At 43.9% G+C, this 21,979-nt stretch overlaps 1 protein-coding gene across 8 annotated transcripts in view; it reads left to right on the top strand.

Moving 5' to 3' along the window:
* The first annotated feature begins 338 nt into the window (after positions 1–338).
* The window catches only part of LOC146205494 (zinc finger CCHC domain-containing protein 8 homolog), a 41,672-nt gene continuing 20,031 nt past the window's right edge, over positions 339–21,979 (top strand). The window contains exons 1-12 of one of the 8 annotated variants that reach the window (XM_084590205.1): positions 339–619; positions 1,062–1,121; positions 9,879–9,938; positions 10,229–10,288; positions 10,599–10,655; positions 10,966–11,022; positions 11,333–11,389; positions 16,527–16,586; positions 17,497–17,557; positions 18,429–18,508; positions 18,620–18,703; positions 19,184–19,309. In XM_084590205.1, coding sequence (XP_084446331.1) covers positions 561–619; positions 1,062–1,121; positions 9,879–9,938; positions 10,229–10,288; positions 10,599–10,655; positions 10,966–11,022; positions 11,333–11,389; positions 16,527–16,586; positions 17,497–17,557; positions 18,429–18,508; positions 18,620–18,703; positions 19,184–19,309 — 821 coding nt within the window. In that variant the 5' untranslated portion in view covers positions 339–560. The remainder of the gene's footprint in view (positions 620–1,061; positions 1,122–9,878; positions 9,939–10,228; positions 10,289–10,598; positions 10,656–10,965; positions 11,023–11,332; positions 11,390–16,526; positions 16,587–17,496; positions 17,558–18,428; positions 18,509–18,619; positions 18,704–19,183; positions 19,310–21,979) is intronic. The other 7 variants (XM_084590202.1, XM_084590201.1, XM_084590204.1 and 4 more) reach the window with 7 other exon arrangements.

Raw genomic sequence — 21,979 nt, 5'->3', positions numbered from 1 at the left:
AGTTGGGTCCAGAAGTAAAAGAAAAAAAAAAAAAAGACCCGTTTTTTTTTGTGTGTGTGTTTTTCGCGTGCTGCGCGCTCGATACAAATAAGTGATCGCTCGTGCATGCTTGAAAAAAACCTAGCGTCAAGTGCTGTAAAAAAAAAAAAAAAAAATGCGCAGTTGAAACGAAAAGCAATGGGTGCGATATGAGATTCGAAATGACTAAGTAAGTACAGGCCCATTGTTTCAGTCGGCGCTTATTTTTTTATTCTTACGGGGAACCAAGAAGAAATCGGAACACAGCGTCGGCGCTACCCACGGTTGCGGATCCAGACAGCCGCCTTTTACAGCGGCGCCTCCCAGACGGCGCCACATGTTCGGCCAAAGCTGCAGCGCACCAGGCCCACCAGTCCAACACTACTAGAGTTTTTTCTAGTAACATTGTTATAACCTGCGGTCTTCACTGACGGCTTGTAGATAGTGTAGATACAACGTTGTTGCGCGTTGTCTGCATTTAGTGGCTGCGGCTCTCATTAGGGGCTTAAAGTATCTTCAAGCGACTGGCCTCGAAGTGAAGTATGAAAGAAATCAGCGAAACCAAGACATGTGCCGACTCTGCGGACGCTGCAGTGAACAGGTGACACCACTCGCTTTTTGTGCGTTTCTGCTAACTGTCCCTTTAGTGATCAGACGTCTATAAATGCTGTCGTTCAGGCATTGCACATGCCTGTCTAATTGTATATGTGCCGTCTCTGGACGCTGGAGCGTGGCTGGAGTGAACAGGTCACACTATTCGCGTTTCGTGCATTTTTCTTAACTGGCTCTTTAGCAATCGGATGCTATAAATGGTGTCGTTCAGGCATTCTACATGCCTGGCTAGTTGTATGACAGTGTTTGAAACGACGTCGGAATGTATGAATTTTGTTCTGGTGTCGTGTATGTTGATCACGCGTTTCAACAATAGCGTGTATGAGCGTTGCATCGGGGCCTTTCATTTTTGTTCATTTCGATGCATTGTGTGCAGGAACCGCATTCGGCATTCGTTCAGCAACTGATAATCTTGCTTTTTTTACATGCAGTGAGACCGATTTCACTGAAAACAACGGGGTTGCTGTCTCCGTGGACGCTGGAGTGAACAGGTGACACCAGTCGCGTTTCGTGCGCATTTCCTAAACGCTGTCGCCTAGGCATCCTTGCGTAGCTGGCCTGGCAGACTTTGACCAGTTATGACACTGTGTTAATACATCAGAATGTGGGAATTTGTCTGGCGCCGTGTATGCTGATCACGCGTTTCCGCTCCAACAGCTCTACCTAAGCTCTTATTGTTCCTCTTGGGACTGCCAAACCATGGCAGTAGAATTTAGTTCACTCTACTAATAAGGAGGACTGTTACATATCTGGGCATACACTTTGACCAATCCCTGACTTGGAGCGACCACATTGCCTACCTGTCTGAAAAGATAGGGCCTTTGCGGTATCTTAGTGGGAAATCTTCACTTCATCTTAAAAGCGTTATTTACGTAGCATTAACGGAACCTGTTTTTATATGGTACGTTCAGAGGCTGAATTACACAATGCTCACATTGCAAAAGCTGTTGCAAACCTCTCAGTTAGCCTCTGCTCCTATTGGTCGACACTTCCACTGGTCGGAACAGAATTGACAAATAGAAGTGCAGCTGATTGATTGGTTTGGGACAGTCTTTGTGATGTGATTATTGCGTAATACGGCTCCTGATGAGATGTTTCATATGTCAATGCCTAGGATCATGGGAGAATTGTCTGCTACCACTCCTTCCTTTTCAAACCTGGTCTATTTGTTCTATTGTTGTACATGCATTCTCAGTGTTGATATCGCTTATTCTACAAACCAGCACTTGATGCATTCATGCATCAGGTGAGGCCAAAAATGGACAGTTCGTAAGGTAAGCATGTGCTGACATGGTTAACATGCCAGCTGATTATAAGCTATCTGTTTTGTGGCTGCGCTGCAGCCAGTTTCATAAAGCCTGAACAAATTTAAAGCCTAACATTAATTATTATAATTTGCTACTTGCCGTGCTGCAAAGTGCCAAAACTTGTAAAGTTGAGTACGTTTTAGAGGCATTTGCCTCATAGCTTGTAAAGGCTGCCAGTGGGCTATATGGACTTACAATCAGTGACGTTATAGCACAATTAGGATAAGTGAAATCAACATGGAGATTGCATGTATTGCAATGGAGCAAGGAGAGAAAGTTAGAACCAGAAGTAGTGGTAGGAGACGATTCTCCCATGATCCTTTGCGTTTGCCTAGAGGGCGCTGTGCTGCCTGTCTGCTAGTGGCTTCCGTGCAAAAAAGTCACATGCATTGGGCTGCTGCGTTGTTTGTTCTCTGCAGTACTTCATTGTTTGTTCACATGGGCATGGCTTGTGTTTGTTGCCCTTTATTCGATTGTCTTCAACGATGTCGCAGCCCGGCGCAATTGCTCTGTCTTTGCCATTGCCTACTGTGTGGCTAGCTGTGGCATGGCTGTTTCTGGAATGTTTTTTTTATTTCATTCCGGAGTTCTCTATGCATATATGTAACTGCCCTGTGAGTTTCTTGTTTCTATGTAATATGATGTTTTAATACAACTTTATCGGGCATCTTGTGAAGAACAGTGCAAACACAGACAAAAACACTATACAAGAAGAGCAACGAAAACAGTGCTCTAGTATGTTTGTCTGCATTTGCGCTGTTATTCACAAGATGCCTCACAAACTAGCCTGCCAGCACATTTTGTTATCAGGTGACAACACTGATGTTGCCATTCCAAGTAATATGAACGTGCCAACTGTCATCAAGTTGCTGTGCTCTTCTCCAGAAAATATTAAACTTTGATAGCTTTTTTGGTGGCTCGAATTTGAAGAAAATTCATTTACTTCTTTCACGCATTTTTGGCATTGAGCAGACAGTGGATGGTGATCATGTGTGTGTGAAGTCCCATTTTATACAACAAGTTGGTCACAGTGGGTCGCCACATTAGTTCTATTGACCTCATTGTGGTAGCTGCTGAAAACATCTTTTATATGAAGCAGTGTAAGTGGGGATGTGAATGGCAGTAAAATGGTTGTCGCTGTTTCCTTGGTTGTTCGTTCCCGAACAGCATCTGCAGCACTTATCGTTGTTGTGTGAACGGGCATCAAAGAGCCATCTATTATAAGTAAAGGCTGCACCCCTCCTTCCTCTGAACTGGAGAGAGAGAGGTGCCACCTCTGCATTGGCATAGCAGGAGACTGGTTTGGGCTGTCACATATTTCCTGAACCCCTTCACTTTGAGAACACAAGAAGTGCTACTGCAAATTCCCTAAAGGCCAAAAGGACAAAAGATCTCTTAATGTTTTTGCAGGGCAGCATGTCATTCTGTGTTGTTCACTTTGTGTCTATTTTGTAGGCTGTATTCCTTAACTATATACTAACTTTCCTAGCTCCTGACTCTAGTGAGTCTCAAACTTTGCCTCCAGTCTTAAGCCGAATACTGCGTAAAAACTGAGTTTTGCTTAATTCTACTGAAACTTTCTCTTTGTGATTGCTTTATTTTCTAGACATGTTCTGCCTAATTTGCAACAGTGGAGTCATTCTTATACATTGTTGTAAAATTAGGTAGATTATGTCTGAGATGATGTTACCTTCTGAGGTGACAGTACTTTCTGAGATGACAGCAACTTAGGAAACTATCTTGTAGTAGCACTCTACTTATTCTGTATGGTTTCAGGAATGTCCGCAGCTCCATTCATTCATTCACAGCAGTAGAGATGTGCAGTGACATTCTCGCGTTTCATAGTTACTACTAGTATAATATTGCTTGAACATGGTCACTGCTTTCTGTGTTTCTTGTTCTCAGTGGTTACTGAAAATTCAGTTTTCGCTTTGAGGAATAATCAATATATATATATATAACTCACAGCTCCCTTCCTCATAAAATTCTAGGTCAGAGAAGCTTAAGAGTATATTTGCTACTTAATGTGAAAGAATTCTTTTTCTAGGGTCACAACTTCATGGGGCAATCAGAAACTAGTTCCTCAGATTTAACAAAATACCCAGTTTTGTCATTATGGCTTGGAAAACATAGCCAAACGAGGGAATATCACCAGCCCAAGCATGTCCACTACTACTCCTTCCTCGCTCTCTCATTTAAAAAAAATTAGAGGGTCTCTTAGATGTCTCTTAAGAGGAGAATGGTGAAAGCCTACCCTTCCTGTCATATCATCGTTTGCCTCCTATCGGCGTTCGTTGCAGTGCTACATAGAATTGGTTTACAGGAAAAGAAAGATGCAGTATCTGTCGCATTTTCTCCGACAAGTGTGTGTTTGGACAGTACACCATCACTCCTGTCGCGTGGCGTTCCTTTGCGCGCGTTCATATGGCATTTCAGATGGCAGGAATGCTAGACAAGAACTAATCTTGTGGAATCACGCAGAACATGACAGATCTTGCACACAAATCTCGCGCACTACTCTCATGCACGGGATTTCGTTCCATGAGCCTAGAAAGGCTTTTGCCTTAAAAGCTACATTGCATTTCCATTTTGCAAGCACCTAGTAGTCTTCATTGATCACATTCTTCAGGTGTAATGGTACGCATTCTAAGCCACAAGATAAGCAAGATACTTTTAAGGATAACAAACAAACATGGTGGCAGGGAAACATCTTTGAGTGGTCTCATGTTAAGTTTACAATCCTATTTCTGGTTTTATTTTCCTAACCAGTAAGGCATTTCTTTATATATAAAATTTTATTGTAACCCTTTTATTGTTGTGCAAGTGCCTTGTAATACGTGCTGTTGACAAAATGTTTTGGGGTTACTTAAGCTCCACCTTTAAAAGGACCAAACACCCCGCAGGGGGCACCTGCTAAAGCAGATGTTTGGTGTACCGTGCGAGACCACGGACCCCAGCACCCACGCTTAGCCGTGCGTGGCATCGCCGTGTCCGGGGAAAAGGGGATCCTGGTGGTTGAGCCGATGCCGAGTGTTCGGACCTTTAAGGCCTCTCGGCGGAGGCAACACACCACTTTGGCCCCAGCTTCACGTAGACGGCACCTCCGGGCTGACCCACCCGGGGGAAATCGGCAGTCGCCTTTTCCTGTTCTCCTCTCCATCTTTCACTTTCCTATTTTCTTTCTTAGAACTGTCCTGTCCTCTCTTACCTTCTTCATTTCTTCCTACTTCCAGGCGGCGAGGGTTAACCTTGTGTGGCTAGCTACCCTGAGTTACGCCATATTGGGTTATAGTTACGGTGTACAGCTGGCGTGGGCAGGAATTGACAATTTCTGTCCCGTCTCCTCGTTGGGCTCCATGGTGGGTGGCTGGCACTGCAGCCGAACAATATACATTTTATGGCATCTAAACTCCTTAACCCCGATCGTCCTCCTTCTAAAAGGGGGCGCACCGAGACCACCATGTTCTTCTCAAAGAACATAAACAACTTTCCTCGTTTCCACGTGGTCCACAGTGACCACGAGGAAATCACTGCACGACTTGTGTCCCCATTTGTTGTTTCTCGAACGTTGACTGAGGCCATTGGCCAGGGCTATAAGATAAAGAAACTTGGAAACGGTGACCTGCTACTAGAATTAATATACAATCATCAGTATCAGAAGCTAAGTGCAGTCGAATCATTTGGAGAAATACCAGTACAGATTAGCCCACACCGATCACTAAACACTGCCCGAGGAGTCATCTCTGATGATGACCTTAGGTACGTGAGTGAACAAGAACTTCTTGAAGGCCTGAAGGAACAAAATGTCACAGATGTTTACCGGATAAAGATCAGACGAGATAACAAAGAGATAGAAACAAAGCACATTGTACTCACCTTTGCTGCAAGCACTCTCCCAGAATCTGTCGAAGTAGGCTACACAAAGATAAAACTGAGGCCCTACATCCCTAAACCACGCCGTTGCTTCAAATGTCAGAAATATGGCCATGGCTCTCAGAGTTGCCGTGGCCAACTCACATGTGCAAAGTGTGCCTTGCACGAACACCCTACAGACAACTGCGAAGAACAGCCGCTTCTCTGCTCAAACAGTGAAGGTAACCACCCAGCTTATTCACGCTCATGCCCGTACTGGAAAAAAGAAAAAGAAATAATTACACTGAAAGTCACCGAAAACATATCTTACAGAGAGGCACGAAAGCGGCTTTCTCTTCCTCAAAAGCCACACTACTCCGTTGTGACGCAGCAGGGCGCGGCATCACAGCGGTCGTCGGCACCTGCCCAGGAAGCACACAGTTCTTCCAGGGCAGCGCCACCTGCGCCCTCGGTGGAGTCAGCTAGCGCTACTCCACCACCACCCACAAAGCCGGCTGCGCGCGGACCCCCAGGTCAGCCGGCCCAAAGGCCTCGACCCATGAGTCAAGGCCTAAAACTGACAATTCTGTGCTTTCTGCACAGTCGTCCACCGCATCTGAAGATGCGATGGACACAACTTCTTCACCCCAACTGCCTAGGCGGCAAAGCTCACTGGAGCGAAAAAGAAGGGGAAAAGTCCCAATAACAGGTCCCAAGGACCTACAAACCTAAGTTTAAACTTGTCCCCTAAATAACTTTTAATTATGGCACTTCTCATTTATTGGAACTGCCGAGGACTCTTTAAAAATTTAGATGATATATATGAAATTCTTGCGGACTATCAACCAAACATACTTTGTCCACAACAAAACCCATTTAAAACCAGCAGACTCAAATTTCCTTAAGCAATATAATGTATTCAGGAACGACAGGCAAGGCAGCTCTCACTCCTCTGGTGGCGTTGCCATTGTAACACAAAAATCAATCCCCTCTCGAAACATCTCACTCAACACAGACTTAGAGGCAGTGGCAATCAGAAGCTTAGTTTATGGTAAAATAACAACGGTATGTTCCCTGTATATTGCTCCAACTTATAAGCTAAGTAGCGAAAGTTTTGAAAAATTTATTGATCAACTTCCGGAACCTTGGTTGCTGGTCGGAGACTTTAATGCTCACCACCCATTATGGGGATGTACAAGAACGGACTCCCGAGGTGTTCTAATCGAAAAATTCTTATTGTCCTCGGGATCATGCTTACTAAACACGAAACAGCCAACTTACTACAAAATAGCACATAACTCTTACACATCCATAGATCTAGCCATTGGCTCCTCGATGTTCCTGGCAGCTACAGAGTGGACTGTCATTAACAATCTATACGGAAGTGACCATTTTCCGATCTTAATAAAATATACTGGGAACGGAAATGAAAATGTGTCGAATCCCACAAAATTCAAAGAAAATGCAGCCAACTGGAAGATGTTCAGGGAACACTCATCACTGCCTTGTTCATCCATTAGTGGTCTGGATGTAGATGAAACTCAGCGCTTGATCACACTGCACATTATAGAAGGTGCAGAAAAATGCATCCCACAAACGTCAAGTAAGCCACGAAACAAACGAAGACCCTGGTGGAATGCAGAATGTAAGACTGCTCGTGAAGCTCAGAACAAGGCATAGTCGAACTTGCGACGACACCCCACAGCTGAAAACTTAATTGCCTTTAAGCGAGCAAAGGCAAATGGCAGGCGTGTTCGACGCATCTCCAAGCGAGAAAGCTGGGCCTCGTTCCTTTTGTCTGTGAACTCTTATGCTGACGCACATTTCTTCTTTTAATATTTTACTCAGACCACTATACATCTCGGAATGTTTTAGGCTCTATACACCACTGTTTTTAGAGATCATACACTGCAAACGAACTTTTAGGCCCTATACACCATAGCTTTTAGCACATCATCATCATAATCGCCAAAGCTATCACATCAACCGGAGATGGCATTTCACCTTGTGTTTGGCGCTCTTTGGCCATAGATGCCCTTGCGCCAGAAAAAATCAGTTCATCATCATCATCATAAAAGGACCAAACACTCGATGCTTGGCATAATTGTTTTTTTTTTTTTTTTTGGTGCAGTGAAAAGCTCGGAGAATTGACGGTTTTGTTAGAAGTGCTGTAGAAAAATCTTACTGAGAATATTTTATTCAGTGCATGCACTCATTCTTATACAGTCCAATGCTGGAAACCACAAGCAGCAACTGCAATGACGATTGGGCTTTGGCACAGAAACGTGCAAATGTTGAGTGGGCCATGGTCACCATTTGATCCAAGAAATAAAGCAAAATATAATAAGTCATGATGAGCTAAAAGAAGAAAGAGGACTATGATAACGAGAGTATTTCACAGCAAGCGATCACTTCAGTCACATTCATTGCCAGTTAAAATCATAAATCCTTTTTCTGGAATATTAGAGTGGATGTCTGTACACTGGGAGGCAGGACCTTTTCTTTCTCACCATGACCTCCTGACATGTTTTGGTCAGTGTTTGGTCCCCTTAAGGGTATGATATGACAGCAAAGGTGACTGGATAGGGTGTATCTTGTCAACTTCATTCCTTCCTCTGCTTGTCTGTCTGTGCGCTAAATACCAAGTACAGTAATGCACCAACAAGCTTGCGAAAACATGCTTGCATTGTATTGCATTGTAAGTATTGTCTCACACATACTTATTACCATACATTTGTAATCTGCCACATTGTGTACAAGACCGCACCTGACATAGATATAAAGCTCAGTTTTAACTAAGCCCTACGAACATGCCAGCATGGCTTAGAAATAAGGTGTCTAATTTGGGATCCAAGTTTCCCGGAGAGGTGAAATCCCACCTTGCCCTTCCATCTCAAAGAAGTTATCCTTCCAACTCGGCCAAGTCTTGTGGCCTCTTTCTTTTACACAACCCATTCAGTACCGGCCATGTTGCTGCCAACTTGTGATTTTTTTTCTCAACGCCAACATTAGATTTGGTGGAGAATGAGGCCTTTAACACTGCCGCGCAAAAAAAAAAAAAGAAAGCGCATGCATTCATTGGAGAGTGAAAAACAGCCTTCTAAATGAAGCCCCACCCATCACGCTAACTGTATTCTGCACCCTGCATGCGCACTTTAATATCTGTGTTCACTGCTCGTTTTCAAGGACCAGACGCAGTACACACTTGTCACGGAATGTAGATTGATCATTATTTCTTGCTTTCTAGAGCGCGTATAACGGCAACAATTAGATTCTTTGTAAGCTCAGAAATCGACAAATACAAAAAAAAGAAACCCCATGTTTTTGAAAAATGCAACACATTTACACGCACCTATCTTCAGGTGTGCACATACGTAGCACCAGCTTCACCACTAACAATTGAAGGTGAGGCCATGTCCCTCCACTAGAGAAGACATCCAGCACTAGCGTTTTGGCAAAAACTTTAGCTTTTGTTTAAGTGCTTTACTGAGTATAGCAAGTTCCATAATTTACGGCACAAATTTGCACTCGGTGACATAAAACAGAAATATGATGAGTTGGAGATCCTTCGAGATCTGTAACCAGTTTTTTGGGTGTGTGTGTGTTGACACTGTGTTATTAGTAATGCAGTCAATACAAAATTCCAGTGACAAAAGGTGTTACTTTAAGGAAAATAGAATGCTTGGCCGAACCACGGGTTTAAACAAGTTATGTGAAGAGGTTGAGAAGTTACTATGTACCATCCATATTTAATGAAATTCCCAGCCATGACTTTAAGACAGAGTTTAAATGTCCCTCCAGTTTCTCTATATGTTATTTTGTACAGTCCAATTTAATGCACTGCCATGTTTATTTAAACAAATTTTTATCCTGTATACAAATGATGCTTCACATGTTGCCTGATTAGCCAACAAGCATTATGTTTTTAGGCAGGTCAAGTTGCTTTTGAATTTATTACTCGCAAATGAACAATTGAAATTCAAACACGTGTGTTACTGCTGTACTGAGGCTTTTAATTTTTGCGTTGTGTGAAAGAACCACATTTGTCGTTTGTTCAGCAACTGATATTGTTTTCTTTTTTATGTACAGGGAGGCTGATTCCACTGAGGACAACCAGGATGCTGACTCTTTAAATGCTGGAGTGAAGAGGTGACAACATTCACATTTTGTGTGCCTTTCCGAACATCTGCTTTAGTAAGGAGAGGTTATAAGTGCTGCCATCCTGGTATCCTACACGCCTAGCCGATTGCATGACAAGTTTGAATGGCATACGAATCTGTGAATTGTTTCTGGCGGCCTTGTATGTTGATAAAGCTTATCAACAAGAGCGTGTATGAGTGATGCATCGGGGCTTTTAATTCTTCTTCATTTTGGTACATTGCATGAAAGAACTGCATTTGCTTTGTTCAGAAACTGATATTCTTTTGGTTTACATACAGAGGGGCTGATTCCACTGAAAACAATGAGTATGCTGATTCTGTGGACACAACAGTGAACAGGTGACACCAATTGCGTTTTGTACGCGTTTCCCAAGTGCTACTTTAGTGATGAGAGGCTATAAATGCTGTCGTCCAGGCATCTACGTGCTTGGCCAGTTGCATGGCAATGCATGGGACAACTTTCAAATGTGTAAATCGTGGTGGAAGAAAGAAAGATGATCTGAAGGCACTGCGAGGAGTGTCCAGTTAATGCAACTTTTATGCAAGGTGCAGCCACAGGGGGTTTTAATTCTTTTTCATTTTGGTACATTGCATGAAAGAACTGCATTCGCTTTGTTCAGAAGCTGATATTCTTTTGGTTTACATACAGAGGGGCTGATTCCACTGAAAACGAGTATGCTGATTCTGTGGACACAACAGTGAACAGGTGACACCAATTGTGTTTTGTACGAATTTCCCAAGTGCTACTTTAGTGATGAGAGGCTATAAATGCTGTCGTCCAGGCATCTACGTGCTTGGCCAGTTGCATGGCAATGCATGGGACAACTTTCAAATGTGTGAATCGTGGTGGAAGAAAGAAAGATGATCTGAAGGCACTGCGAGGAGTGTCCAGTTAATGCAACTTTTATGCAAGGTGCAGCCACAGGGGGTTTTAATTCTTTTTCATTTTGGTACATTGCATGAAAGAACTGTATTTGCTTTGTTCAGAAACTGATATTCTTTTGGTTTACATACAGATGGGCTGATTCCACTGAAAACGAGTATGCTGATTCTGTGGACACAACAGTGAACAGGTGACACCAATTGCGTTTTGTACGCATTTCCCAAGTGCTACTTTAGTGATGAGAGGCTATAAATGCTGTCGTCCAGGCATCTACGTGCTTGGCCAGTTGCATGGTAATGCATGGGACAACTTTCAAATGTGTGAATCGTGGTGGAAGAAAAAAAGATGATCTGAAGGCACTGCGAGGAGTGTCCAGTTAATGCAACTTTTATGCAAGGTGCAGCCACAGGGGGTTTTAATTCTTTTTCATTTTGGTACATTGCATGAAAGAAATGCATTTGCTTTGTTCAGAAACTGATATTCTTTTGGTTTACATACAGAGGGGCTGATTCCACTGAAAACGAGTATGCTGATTCTGTGGACACAACAGTGAACAGGTGACACCAATTGCGTTTTGTACGCATTTCCCAAGTGCTACTTTAGTGATGAGAGGCTATAAATGCTGTCGTCCAGGCATCTACGTGCTTGGCCAGTTGCATGGCAATGCATGGGACAACTTTCAAATGTGTAAATCGTGGTGGAAGAAAGAAAGATGATCTGAAGGCACTGCGAGGAGTGTCCAGTTAATGCGACTTTTATGCAAGGTGCAGCCACAGGGGGCCAGCACCAGTACCTGGGGCCTTTCTCATCGCTCATTTTGCTTGTACTTCTATCGGTGCGCCTGGAACAGGAGTCTGATTTTGACACGTGCATGGCATTCGCATGCTTGAAACAAGTTTACTTTGTTTGAGGGACATCTCTTTATAACTTTCCCCACATTTAGCACTATAACTCAATAAAGGCTGAATGGGTGACTGCCTAATTGGTGCTGCTAGCAGTTGTCTTCTTGGCACCTGACTGCATTTAATGTAAATATTTGCTTAAAGAGAAACATAAATTGTATAATGGTATCTATTCAAATTAGCATACACCGCTTCAAACGTGTACATGATTTACTTTTGCTCCAGCTCTCATACATCTTGTGTTGTGGCACATGATAAAGTTTGCAATAATTCATTTCCGAGTTTTATGCTCATCGTTATGGCCAGAGAGAGCTCTGTAGATGCTGTTTCCCATTTTCATTGCAGGAAATATAATGCCAGACATTATAAGCAGGTAGATGACCTCATTTATGAAGATCAGCATCCATCTATACTTGAATACTTAACACAAAATTTAAAGCACAGAAACACAGAAAGCGAAACTCAAAAACTCAACTGCGTGTGGTTGGTTTTCAAGTTGGTTCGTATAGGCTCTTGGCGAGCACATGCTACTGGTAAGCTACTCCATAGCTGTTTTGAGCTATTGTGCGCTGCTGGGAACTTGAAGCCTCATAGAAACTGTGTAAGATGGGCCTTCATTCAATCACTTGATGATCGCCTGTTCGATTCAAGACTGCGATCCACATACGACACCTTACCACCAAGTACAGGAGCTTCGCTAGCTTTCCCAGGCTGCGCGATTTGCTGCTCTCAGATCTTTCTTGCTTGCTTAATTGTGGCATCTTCAATGCAGCACAGTGATTTAGAATTGTGCACTGCTATATTTTCTTTTTTTGCTTAGCGCATGGACATGCAATGGGTGGTTGCACGCATTTCGATATTGGGGAGGTTTTATGCAGAAGGCCCTGCAGTACATTTTCATTAACCTGCTTCTGCTGATGCAGCCATAGCTGAAATGCATTTTTCATGTATAATAAATGAGCTGGAGAACACTGTCACTGTGTAATGGCCTGCTGCGTTTCCTGAGAGCACTGAAGAACAGTATCTGATCCTTGCAGGATGCATAGCCACAATTGCAACCACATGCAAAAAACTCCTTTCCTCATTAGTGCATCAGTTATCATCATCATCATCATCAGCCTGATTATACCCACTGCAGGGCGAAGGCCTCTCCCATATCTCTCCACTTAACCCGGTTCTGTGCTAGCTGCATCCACTTGACCCCTGCGAACTTCTTAATCTCATCCGCCCACCTAACTTTCTGTCGCCCCCTGCTACGCTTTCCTTCCCTTGGAATCCAGTTTGTTACCCTCAGCGACCATCGGTTATCCTCTCTTCGCACTACATGTCCTGCCCATGTCCATTTCTTCTTCTTAATTTCCGCTAGAATGTCGTTAACTTGAGTTATTTCTCTGACCCACTCTGCACGCTTTCTATCTCTTAATGTTACCCCTACCATTTTTCGTTCCATAGCCCTCTGGGTTGTCCTCAACTTAAGTAGAACTCTCTTGGTTAGCCTCCACGTTTCAGCCCCATAGGTGAGTGCAGGCAAGATGCAACTGTTGTATACTTTCCTCTTGAGCGATACCGGTAAGCTGCTAGTCATAATCTGCGAGTGCTTGCCAAATGCGCTCCATCCCAATCTTATTCTTCTTGTTATTTCCTTTTCATGGTCCGGATCTGCGGTTACTACCTGTCCTAAGTAGATATATTCGCCTACTACTTCCAGTATTTCGCTACCTAATGTAAACTCCTGTTCCTTCCCGAGGCTGTTGAACATTACCTTAGTCTTCTGCATATTGATTTTCAAGCCTACCTTTCTACTTTTCCTGTCTAGGTCATCAATCATTATTTGCAGTTCATCTCCCGAGTTGCTTAGCAAGGCAATGTCATCAGCAAATCGCAGATTACTGAGGTATTCTCCATCTAGCCTTATCCCTAACTGCTCCCATTCCAAGTCTCTGAATACTTCCTCTAAACAAGCTGTGAATAGTACTGGGGAGATTGTGTCTCCTTGCCTAACACCTTTCTTTATGGGAATTTTGTTACTTTCTTTATGCAGAACTATGGTTGCTGTGCAGCCACTATATATATCTTCCAGCACTTTCACGTACGGCTCGTCTACCCCCTGATTTCGCAATGCGTGCATCACCGCCGAGGTTTCAACTGAGTCAAATGCTTTTTCGTAATCAATGAATGCTATGTATAAGGGCTGGTTATATTCCGCGCATTTTTCTATCACCTGATTGATGGTATGGATATGATCGATAGTAGAGTACCGTTTCCGAAACCCTGCTTGATCCTTTGCTTGATTGCAGTCTAAGGTTGTCCTGATTCTATTAGTGATTACCTTAGTAAATACCTTATACGTAACAGACAGTAAGCTGATTGGTCTGTAATTTTTAAGGTCCTTAGAGTCCCCTTTCTTGTGAATGAGGATAATGTTTGTATTCTTCCATGCTTCCGGTACCGTCGATGACACCAGGCACTGCGTATACAGGGTGGCCAGTTTTTCTAGCACGATATCCCCCCCGTCCTTCAGCAAATCTGTAGTTATCTGATCCTCTCCAGCTGATTTCCCCCTTTTCATAGTTTCTAATGCTTTCTTGACCTCGTCCTTCGTCACTGGTGGAACGTCTGACTGTTTTTCCCTACCGCCAATCTCATTACGGTCCTGACTACTTTGGCTACTGTAGAGATCTGTATAGAACTCCTCGGCTACTTTGACTATCTTGTCCATATTAGTGATGACATTGCCCGCCTTGTCCCTTATCGCATACATCTGGTTTTTGCCTATGCCCAATTTTTTGCCTATGCCCAATCAGTTATGCATTTCTTCAAATAGCGAAACAGTCAAACCCGAATATAACGAACTCGGATAGAGCGAATTATGTTTTATATCAAACACTCGAATTTCCGCTAGCATTATGCATATAAAATGTATTTTTTATAACAAACTACACATCGGATATAGCGAACTCAGCGCGCGCGATCGGTCGCCAAACGCCCGCCAACGGGCGGGCCTTTGTGCCGGCTCCGAGTTCTCTCCGGGCAGCCCACGCTGCCGGGCCGCAATACTTCTAGCGCATGCCGTTGTCAGATGGGAGGGGGATTGGCGACGGCTCCGTTCCCCAAGGTCTCACACAGCGCATACGTCATCACGCGCATACGTCATCACGCGCCCGCTAGGGTGCTTCTGCTGCTTCTGCGCCGATGCCACGCTTCCGTAAAACGCAGGAGGGGCTCTCTACAGCAGCTTCCACGAGGGACCCTCCTGTACGCATGCGCGGCCGTCGCCCGGAGTAGCGTGAGTAGCCTTTAAAATCCGCGCCATCGGCCAGCCTCTCTTTGCAGCGCTCCTATTCGGCAGCTGCCTACCATGTGATCAAAGACGTTCGAGCAGCTCCGGACCTATTGCGCTTCGAGAAAGAAGCAACACCGGCCAGAACTGGTTTCAAGTTTGGGCGAAGGGAAGGCAGCCTCCGAACAACGAACGCGTCAGTGGCGAACTTTCCCGCATCCTCGGAGCTTTCTTTGTTCGCGTTTGCAAGTCGTGCTGCTGCTATCCTCATGATTCCGGACGTGCCTACGTTGCTGCTGGCTTGCATTCCGGCGCTACATCCTGCACGATGATGACGAAGCTGCGGCGTGCCCTACCGCTTTCCGACAAGCTGGAGATAATTCGCCGCGTTGGCCGCGGCGAAAAAAAGTCTGACGTTGCCACGCATTTCAAGATTCCGCGGAGCACGTTAAGCACCATTTTGAAAAACTAGTCGGCCATCAGAGGCAATGCACAGGAACGACCAAATGGTGACGGCTTTCGCCACCGCAAGTCGGCTTACGACCAAGTAGAGAAAGCGCTGTACCAATGGTTCCTGGACGTTCGCGCGCGAAATCTGCCGGTCTCTGGCCCCATGCTACAACAGAAGGCAAAAGATTTTGCCTTCGTCCTGGACGTCGAGGGGTTTACAGCGGGCAGTGGTTGGCTCCAACGATTTGTATAACGTGTATAACGATCGTGTATAACGAATTTGGTACTGAAGTTCGTTATAAACGGGTTTGGTTATAGCGAAATACTTTATATAGCGAACAAATTGCGTTGAATTACGCAGTTCGTTATAACCGGGTTTGACTGTACACTAAGTGTTCAAGGGAGCAGATCAAAGTATGTACCTATGGGTTGTGGTCGAAGAGGCCCCGCGAGATGGTGCCACGCTACGCCACGTTTGTCAGCCCGGCTGCCACTTACACAATCAGGGACTGTTATTGGCAGCATGATATTGCTAAACAGCTCTTTAATCCGCCAGACGTGGCAACATATACCACTGCATGAGCCTGTGATGCCCGCTCCGTGGTGCCAGGCGTCATCTACTCAAGAGACGATGAGCTTCTCTGAGGTCGGAATAAAGTTCATTGTACAGATAGCGGCATGAAAGCTTTTACTAGCTCAGAATTTGGTGTTTAAATAACGAAAACAGGCATATATTGAGATTCGGGTTTTTGAGTGCTAGCTGAGGACGCAAAATTTCCGTGCCTGTGCTGCTGCTTCATAGGAAAGCTAGCAGAATCAGCAGGAAGGTGCCCTTTTCCGGTCACACTAAGCGGCCGCTTTCTGAGCACGACCGTTGAAGCCCTGCTTTCCACTGTGGTGTGATTTTGTCTCTGGTGCCATGTATGGTGATCATGTGTTTAGTGAATAGTTTGTGTGACTATTTCATAAGGGCTTTTTGTTTTTATTAATTTTGGTGCATTGTGTGAAATAATCGCATTTGTCTTTGGTTCAGATACTGATATTCTTGCATTTTACATACAGGGAGGCTAATTCTACTGAAAACAATGGGGATGCTGACTCCATGGACACTGGTGTGAACAGGTGACAAAATCACGTTTCATGCAGTTTTCCTAACTGCCCCTCTACTGACAGAGGCTATAAATGCTGTTGCTCAGGCATTCTGTGCATGCCTGGATAGCTGTATGTCAATGCATGTAATAGCTTCTGAATGTGTGAATTGTTTCTAGCATCCTGTATATTGCTGAGGCATTTAACAATAGTGCGTATGACTGTTGCATCAGGGCTTTTTTTTGTTCATTTTGGTTATAAATCAAATATCAAGTATAGCATAATTAATCGCAACCCAAATGCACATAACTTAAAATTCTGCTAGGACCCTAGCCATGTTGGGATTGAGGGTAGCAAGAAAGCATATGCATGTGCTGCACAGACCCACTTTGGTCAAATAACACGAGTGAACATGCCATACAGGGATTGTTTGAAGTTAATATACAGTAAACTGAGAGATAAGTGGCAGGCTGCATGGAATGACCAGGTAAACAACAAATTGTATTCTGTAAGGCGCACCTTACAAGAATGAAAATCATGTAGACATCAGGAATGTATACAGAACTAATTTTATGTCACTTATGCACTGGATACACACACACTTTGCACACTGCTTGCTACTCGCAGAGCAAGGCAAACTGCTTTGCGGAGCATTAGAGTGAACTCGCAGCAAATCACATTTTGATTTCAAATACAAAACTTGAACTAGGGAAAAAATATTTTACATTTCCTTACAATAAACACATCCCATTAACTGCACCCTGCCTTTGCTTGTAGGTGAAGAAGCGAGTGATTAAACAAAGTGCAGGTATTAAAAAGTACAGCCCTTAACATGATATTCTAACCATGTGTTCAGCATATTGTAGCCTTAGTCACTTTTGCACCATAAAGCTCGCTATAACTAACCAGTTCAGCAATTGATATTCTTTCGTCTTGCATACAGGGAGTCTAATTCCACCGAAAAAGATGAGGATGCTGAGCGTCCTCCAAAACGGCCAAAACAGGTATGCTGCAGTGTTGTGAAAGACACTCATGTAATAGTTGCATGCACCCGATTACAGTTGCACAAGAAAGCTACTAGTGTAGATTTATTTTGTAACTGAAGAAATGGCAGAAGTACTTAATACAGATGGTCACTCCCAGCTTGGATGATATTATTCTCAGCGAAGACAATTTTTGTAGAACAGAAAGTTGAGCTTGTAATTGCCACACGGTTATTAGAGTGAAAGCACTAACCCGGAGGTTCAGAGGCTAGCAAAATTGTCTAGCACTTGTCTGTTTAAGCGAGAGAGAGTGACGCGAACGTGCATGTAAAAGGAGCGCTTCTATTGCTGTGGTCGCGCGAAACGGTCAGAAGAGTGCATCTTTGTCGACAACGCCATAGGTCTTTGGTTTTGTTAGCCTGCGCATCATTCCTAAAAGAGAAGCCGTGCTAGGTCTCTCTTAAGCAGCCGGTTCTTATGCGCAAAGCAAAGGAAGAAGCAGGACAGCTGGAGCAGGCGTGTGTCAATTAACATGTACAACATAATGGACAGTGCCCAGTTTGATGATCGCCACCAAAGCTGGCTTGGGCCACCCCCAAAATTTGGCCCAGGTCACCCACAATCAACCAACCTAAATACACTGAGTGTACCATGCTTTCGCGCTGATGGGTGCAGCCATCTTTTTCTGTTAAAATACAAGTTTGGTCACTGTGCCGCCGTGTCAGATAGGAAGTGTTATATAACTGTGCTAATATGTGAGCTGCAAGATCATTTTGTAGACTCGCTGGATTTTTACGGCTTAACAGCTGGTAATTCAAACACAATTAAGGCAATATTGTCAGTTGAATAAAAATACCTATGAGCTGTCATTCTTTTCATTTTTCAACATTAGGAGCAAGACGATGAGCAAACTGAATGTAATGGACTGTTCTTCTTTGACAAGACTGGTGATAAGTCAGAGGATCCACCATAGTATCCTTTTTAAGTTCATCGACATATGGGAAAGTAGTCAGATATCACTAGATAGATTTCAGATAATATTTTTCTTGGGATTTCAGAATTTTTCCTGAAAGATACTTGCAGCTGCACTACCATTTACGTCATCGAGAGTGAAGAGGAGGAGAAAGAAGAGAAAGAAGGCCCAGCTGCTGGTGATGGGGGACCAAGGTATCTCTTTTTGTACTACCTAACAACCTGCCTGACCCTCGTATCTACTGGCCGCAAATCAGGTGCTCAAGACAAATGCAGTAATGTCTGCAGCCAGCACTAGTCGTTTTCTACTTTTTATGTTTGCTTGTTTCTTGTTATTTTCATTTTGAAAATAGAATACATTACTACCACAAAGGCGATTGTCCCTTATAGAATAAAAGGTTGACTTTTTTTCTTCATTTTTAACACTTGCATTTTAGCTTTAAAAGCAATTTCCTTCTGTAGAAATTTTACTGTATTTGTTTTCTTGTATTGTATGACATAAATAAACATAATTGTTTTTAGAAAGTTCCGTGTTCATCCTAATTGACATATTATTCAGTAAAAGAATGGTTTTATATATGTAACTATTTTATAAAGTGGTAATGAACTACAGTGCAGATGATATCTTTCTTGGGTTATTGCGAGAGAAAGCTGTCCGGTTTTTGTATCTTGCAGAGTGGAATGCTTCAACTGTGGTGGAAACCATCTCTTGGGTGTATGCAAAAAAAAAATTGATGCTGCACGTGTGTCCCAAAAACGCAGGGAGATGGCTAGGGAGAGGGATGCAGCCCCTAAAAAGTTGTAAGTGGTCCTTGCTTCTTTAATATTGCACTTAGATGTAAGGATGGAACCAGTATATTTTTGTTTTTAGCCCACTTTCCAGAAATTTTGGCTCTGTCATGGCTTTTCTCGCTATTCGATGCTCTGCAACTAAAGACTACAGCTTAGGGCATTGCAAGGTGTGTAAGTGACAAAAGAACAGCGTGAAAAAACAAGGATGAAGGAGCACACACATACACTGGACGGATGCTGTCCTGTGTTTGCATGTGTTCCTTCATCCTCATTTTTTTCGCACTGTTCTTGCATCACTCAGCATTAAACCAACTGGCCCAGGCAGAAGTCTTGATTGAAGTGTGTAATAGCCGATGTGTCGTCTGCTGTATGGTGCTAACTTTGTGTTCACATGGGAAACATGCCACCAGCTCTTTTTACAAGATATAATTAAATGTGCGCTCCTTGCTGCCTGATCATTTTTTTGTTTACATCACTACTTGGGGCTGTTGGCTGTAACCTGTTCTTTCATTGAACAGGTTAAACAAATCAAAACAGTCAATGTTTATACAGTAACCCTTCACATAAGGCACCTCATTTTTTAGTAGAACCCGGTTATTGCCAATTTCTACACCACAAGTGACTTTTTCAACATGCCACGGTGACTCAGTAGTTAGGACACTTGGCTGCTGAACCCAAGGATTCATGTTTGATCACCGCTGCAATAGCTGCTTTTCGATGGGGATGAAAAGAAAGGTGCCCGTGTGCTGTGCGATGTCAGCGCACGTTAAAGAACCCGAGGTGGTCGAAACTTCCAGAGCCCTCCACTACGGCATCCATCATAGCCGAGTCACTCTGGGACGTTAAACCCTATAAACCAAGCCAAACAAGCAACTTTTCAAGAGCTTTATTTTCGGTGCAAACCCATCTGTAATACGGACCTGCATATAATATGAGAGGTAATTTCAAGGAAGCAGAAACGGAAGAATAAGTTTTCATCCATGTATAATGTAAGCAATGAAAGATCAGTATAAGTATTTATTTGCACTGCATTTCGCAGTAGCTCAGTGAGGCTTATGCATTCTGCGCTTTTATGTCGAATGCCACCTAGCACCAGGCACCAAATAGTGCCACAAACCTATGAAGGTTCGTGCCAGTGCTTGTCTGCTTCCTCCCCAAGAGGACACGCTTGATCGGAGAATTTCACGCACCGTGAGAAAAGAGCAGCTTACATTTGCCCCAGCAATCGTGGAAGCCCATGGTCCTCAGTTTGTTCTAAAACCAGTGGACCACTTCCAGCTCGTACGCGGGATGGCAGCGGATGAGCTGCCAGCTAGCATGCGCTGCACGGCCATGTCTTCTTGCCTCTAACATCGCGCACGAGATGTATTCATCCAGGAAATGCTCTTGGATTCTGGGTTTACCCAATTGCATCGTCCGATGTATTGTCTGCCAAGAGTCCTCTGCTAAAGATATCTTTCGACGTTTCTGGCATCCTGCATTTCTCGAACGTGCGACCGGCGCATTCCTGGGAAATGCTGGTCAGGCGTCCATGATTCTGCTGTAGGACGTGACCAGCATGGCTAGAGAGGCCGTAGAGAGACCAGTGCAACACGCCTAGTGATCTTTTCGCTATTCGTACATTGTTTGAGGTGCAATCGACCTCCTTCCGGTTGTGTCTGCGTCGCGGGCACCGCCGTCCGCGGTCACAAGGATCATGGTGTCAGTGTAGTGAAACCAAAGCCATCAAAACAGTTGGCCGACACCACCACTAGATAGCGCTGATTAATAATGAGGCCAGAACTGCAAATTTATGCCAAAATTTGCTTGGATTCGTGTATAATACGAAGCATAAATATAACATGATAACATTGGGGAAAAACCTCTTATTATACGCAAGCTTTTACGGTAAATCGGATAGCTTCTTGAAAGCATAATTTCTAAAATAGGCTGAGCACTGGAAACACCTGAGTTGAGCTAGCATGCCAAAACTACCAGGAGCCGTCAGTAGAACCCTGCTGTTATGTTCCATGTTGTTGTTTTTTCATTTGCTACATTGCGAGCTGGTACTGCTGTAGTGTAGGAATCCATGCAATGCAAACTCTGATGTTACCTTGCTTTTGTTGCACCATTTCCACACAGTAATTCATAAATGTCACTTCCTGCTGCGGTGTCTTATTTATTTATTAACACTTTTTGTTTTTTTGGTGCCAGTTTTGATAGCTTATGCTTAGTATGTGCAGTACAGCGATGGCATGCTGGTCATATCGGAACTATTTGCATGCACTCATCAGCACTTTACAGCCACAGCTTTTGATTCTTGTACAGTCTGCCTTATGCCGATGCTGCACCCATTTATGGCTGGTGTGAACTGTGTTGCAACTGGTGGTACAGCTCCATCGCCACCGTGGTGCCAGTACAAACAGCCAGAAGCACAAAGAGGAAACTGTGCTGTGAGAGACGGCACGCAGGCAGCACTGTACAAGAAGCAGTTTCACAGATTGGGTCTGAAATTTTTAATGCAGTAGCACTGGGGCCCGCATTAACTGATGTTGGTGATCTTTGTTTGTTCGGCCTTTGGCCTTCGGCAGACACTTGAGGCTGAAATAAGCTAAAGTAAAACTCTTTCTATCTGTGAATGCATTTCAAACCTTTTGTGGCATGAACAGATCAGCTTCATCAGCCACCGCGGTGGCTTCA

This window comes from Amblyomma maculatum, chromosome 1, assembly GCF_055883805.1.
Source record: "Amblyomma maculatum isolate TAMU_Amacu chromosome 1, ASM5588380v1, whole genome shotgun sequence".
NCBI classification, from domain to species: Eukaryota; Metazoa; Arthropoda; class Arachnida; order Ixodida; family Ixodidae; genus Amblyomma; species Amblyomma maculatum.
Note: the sequence above shows the minus strand (reverse complement) of the source record. Positions and strands in the feature narration are given on the sequence as shown.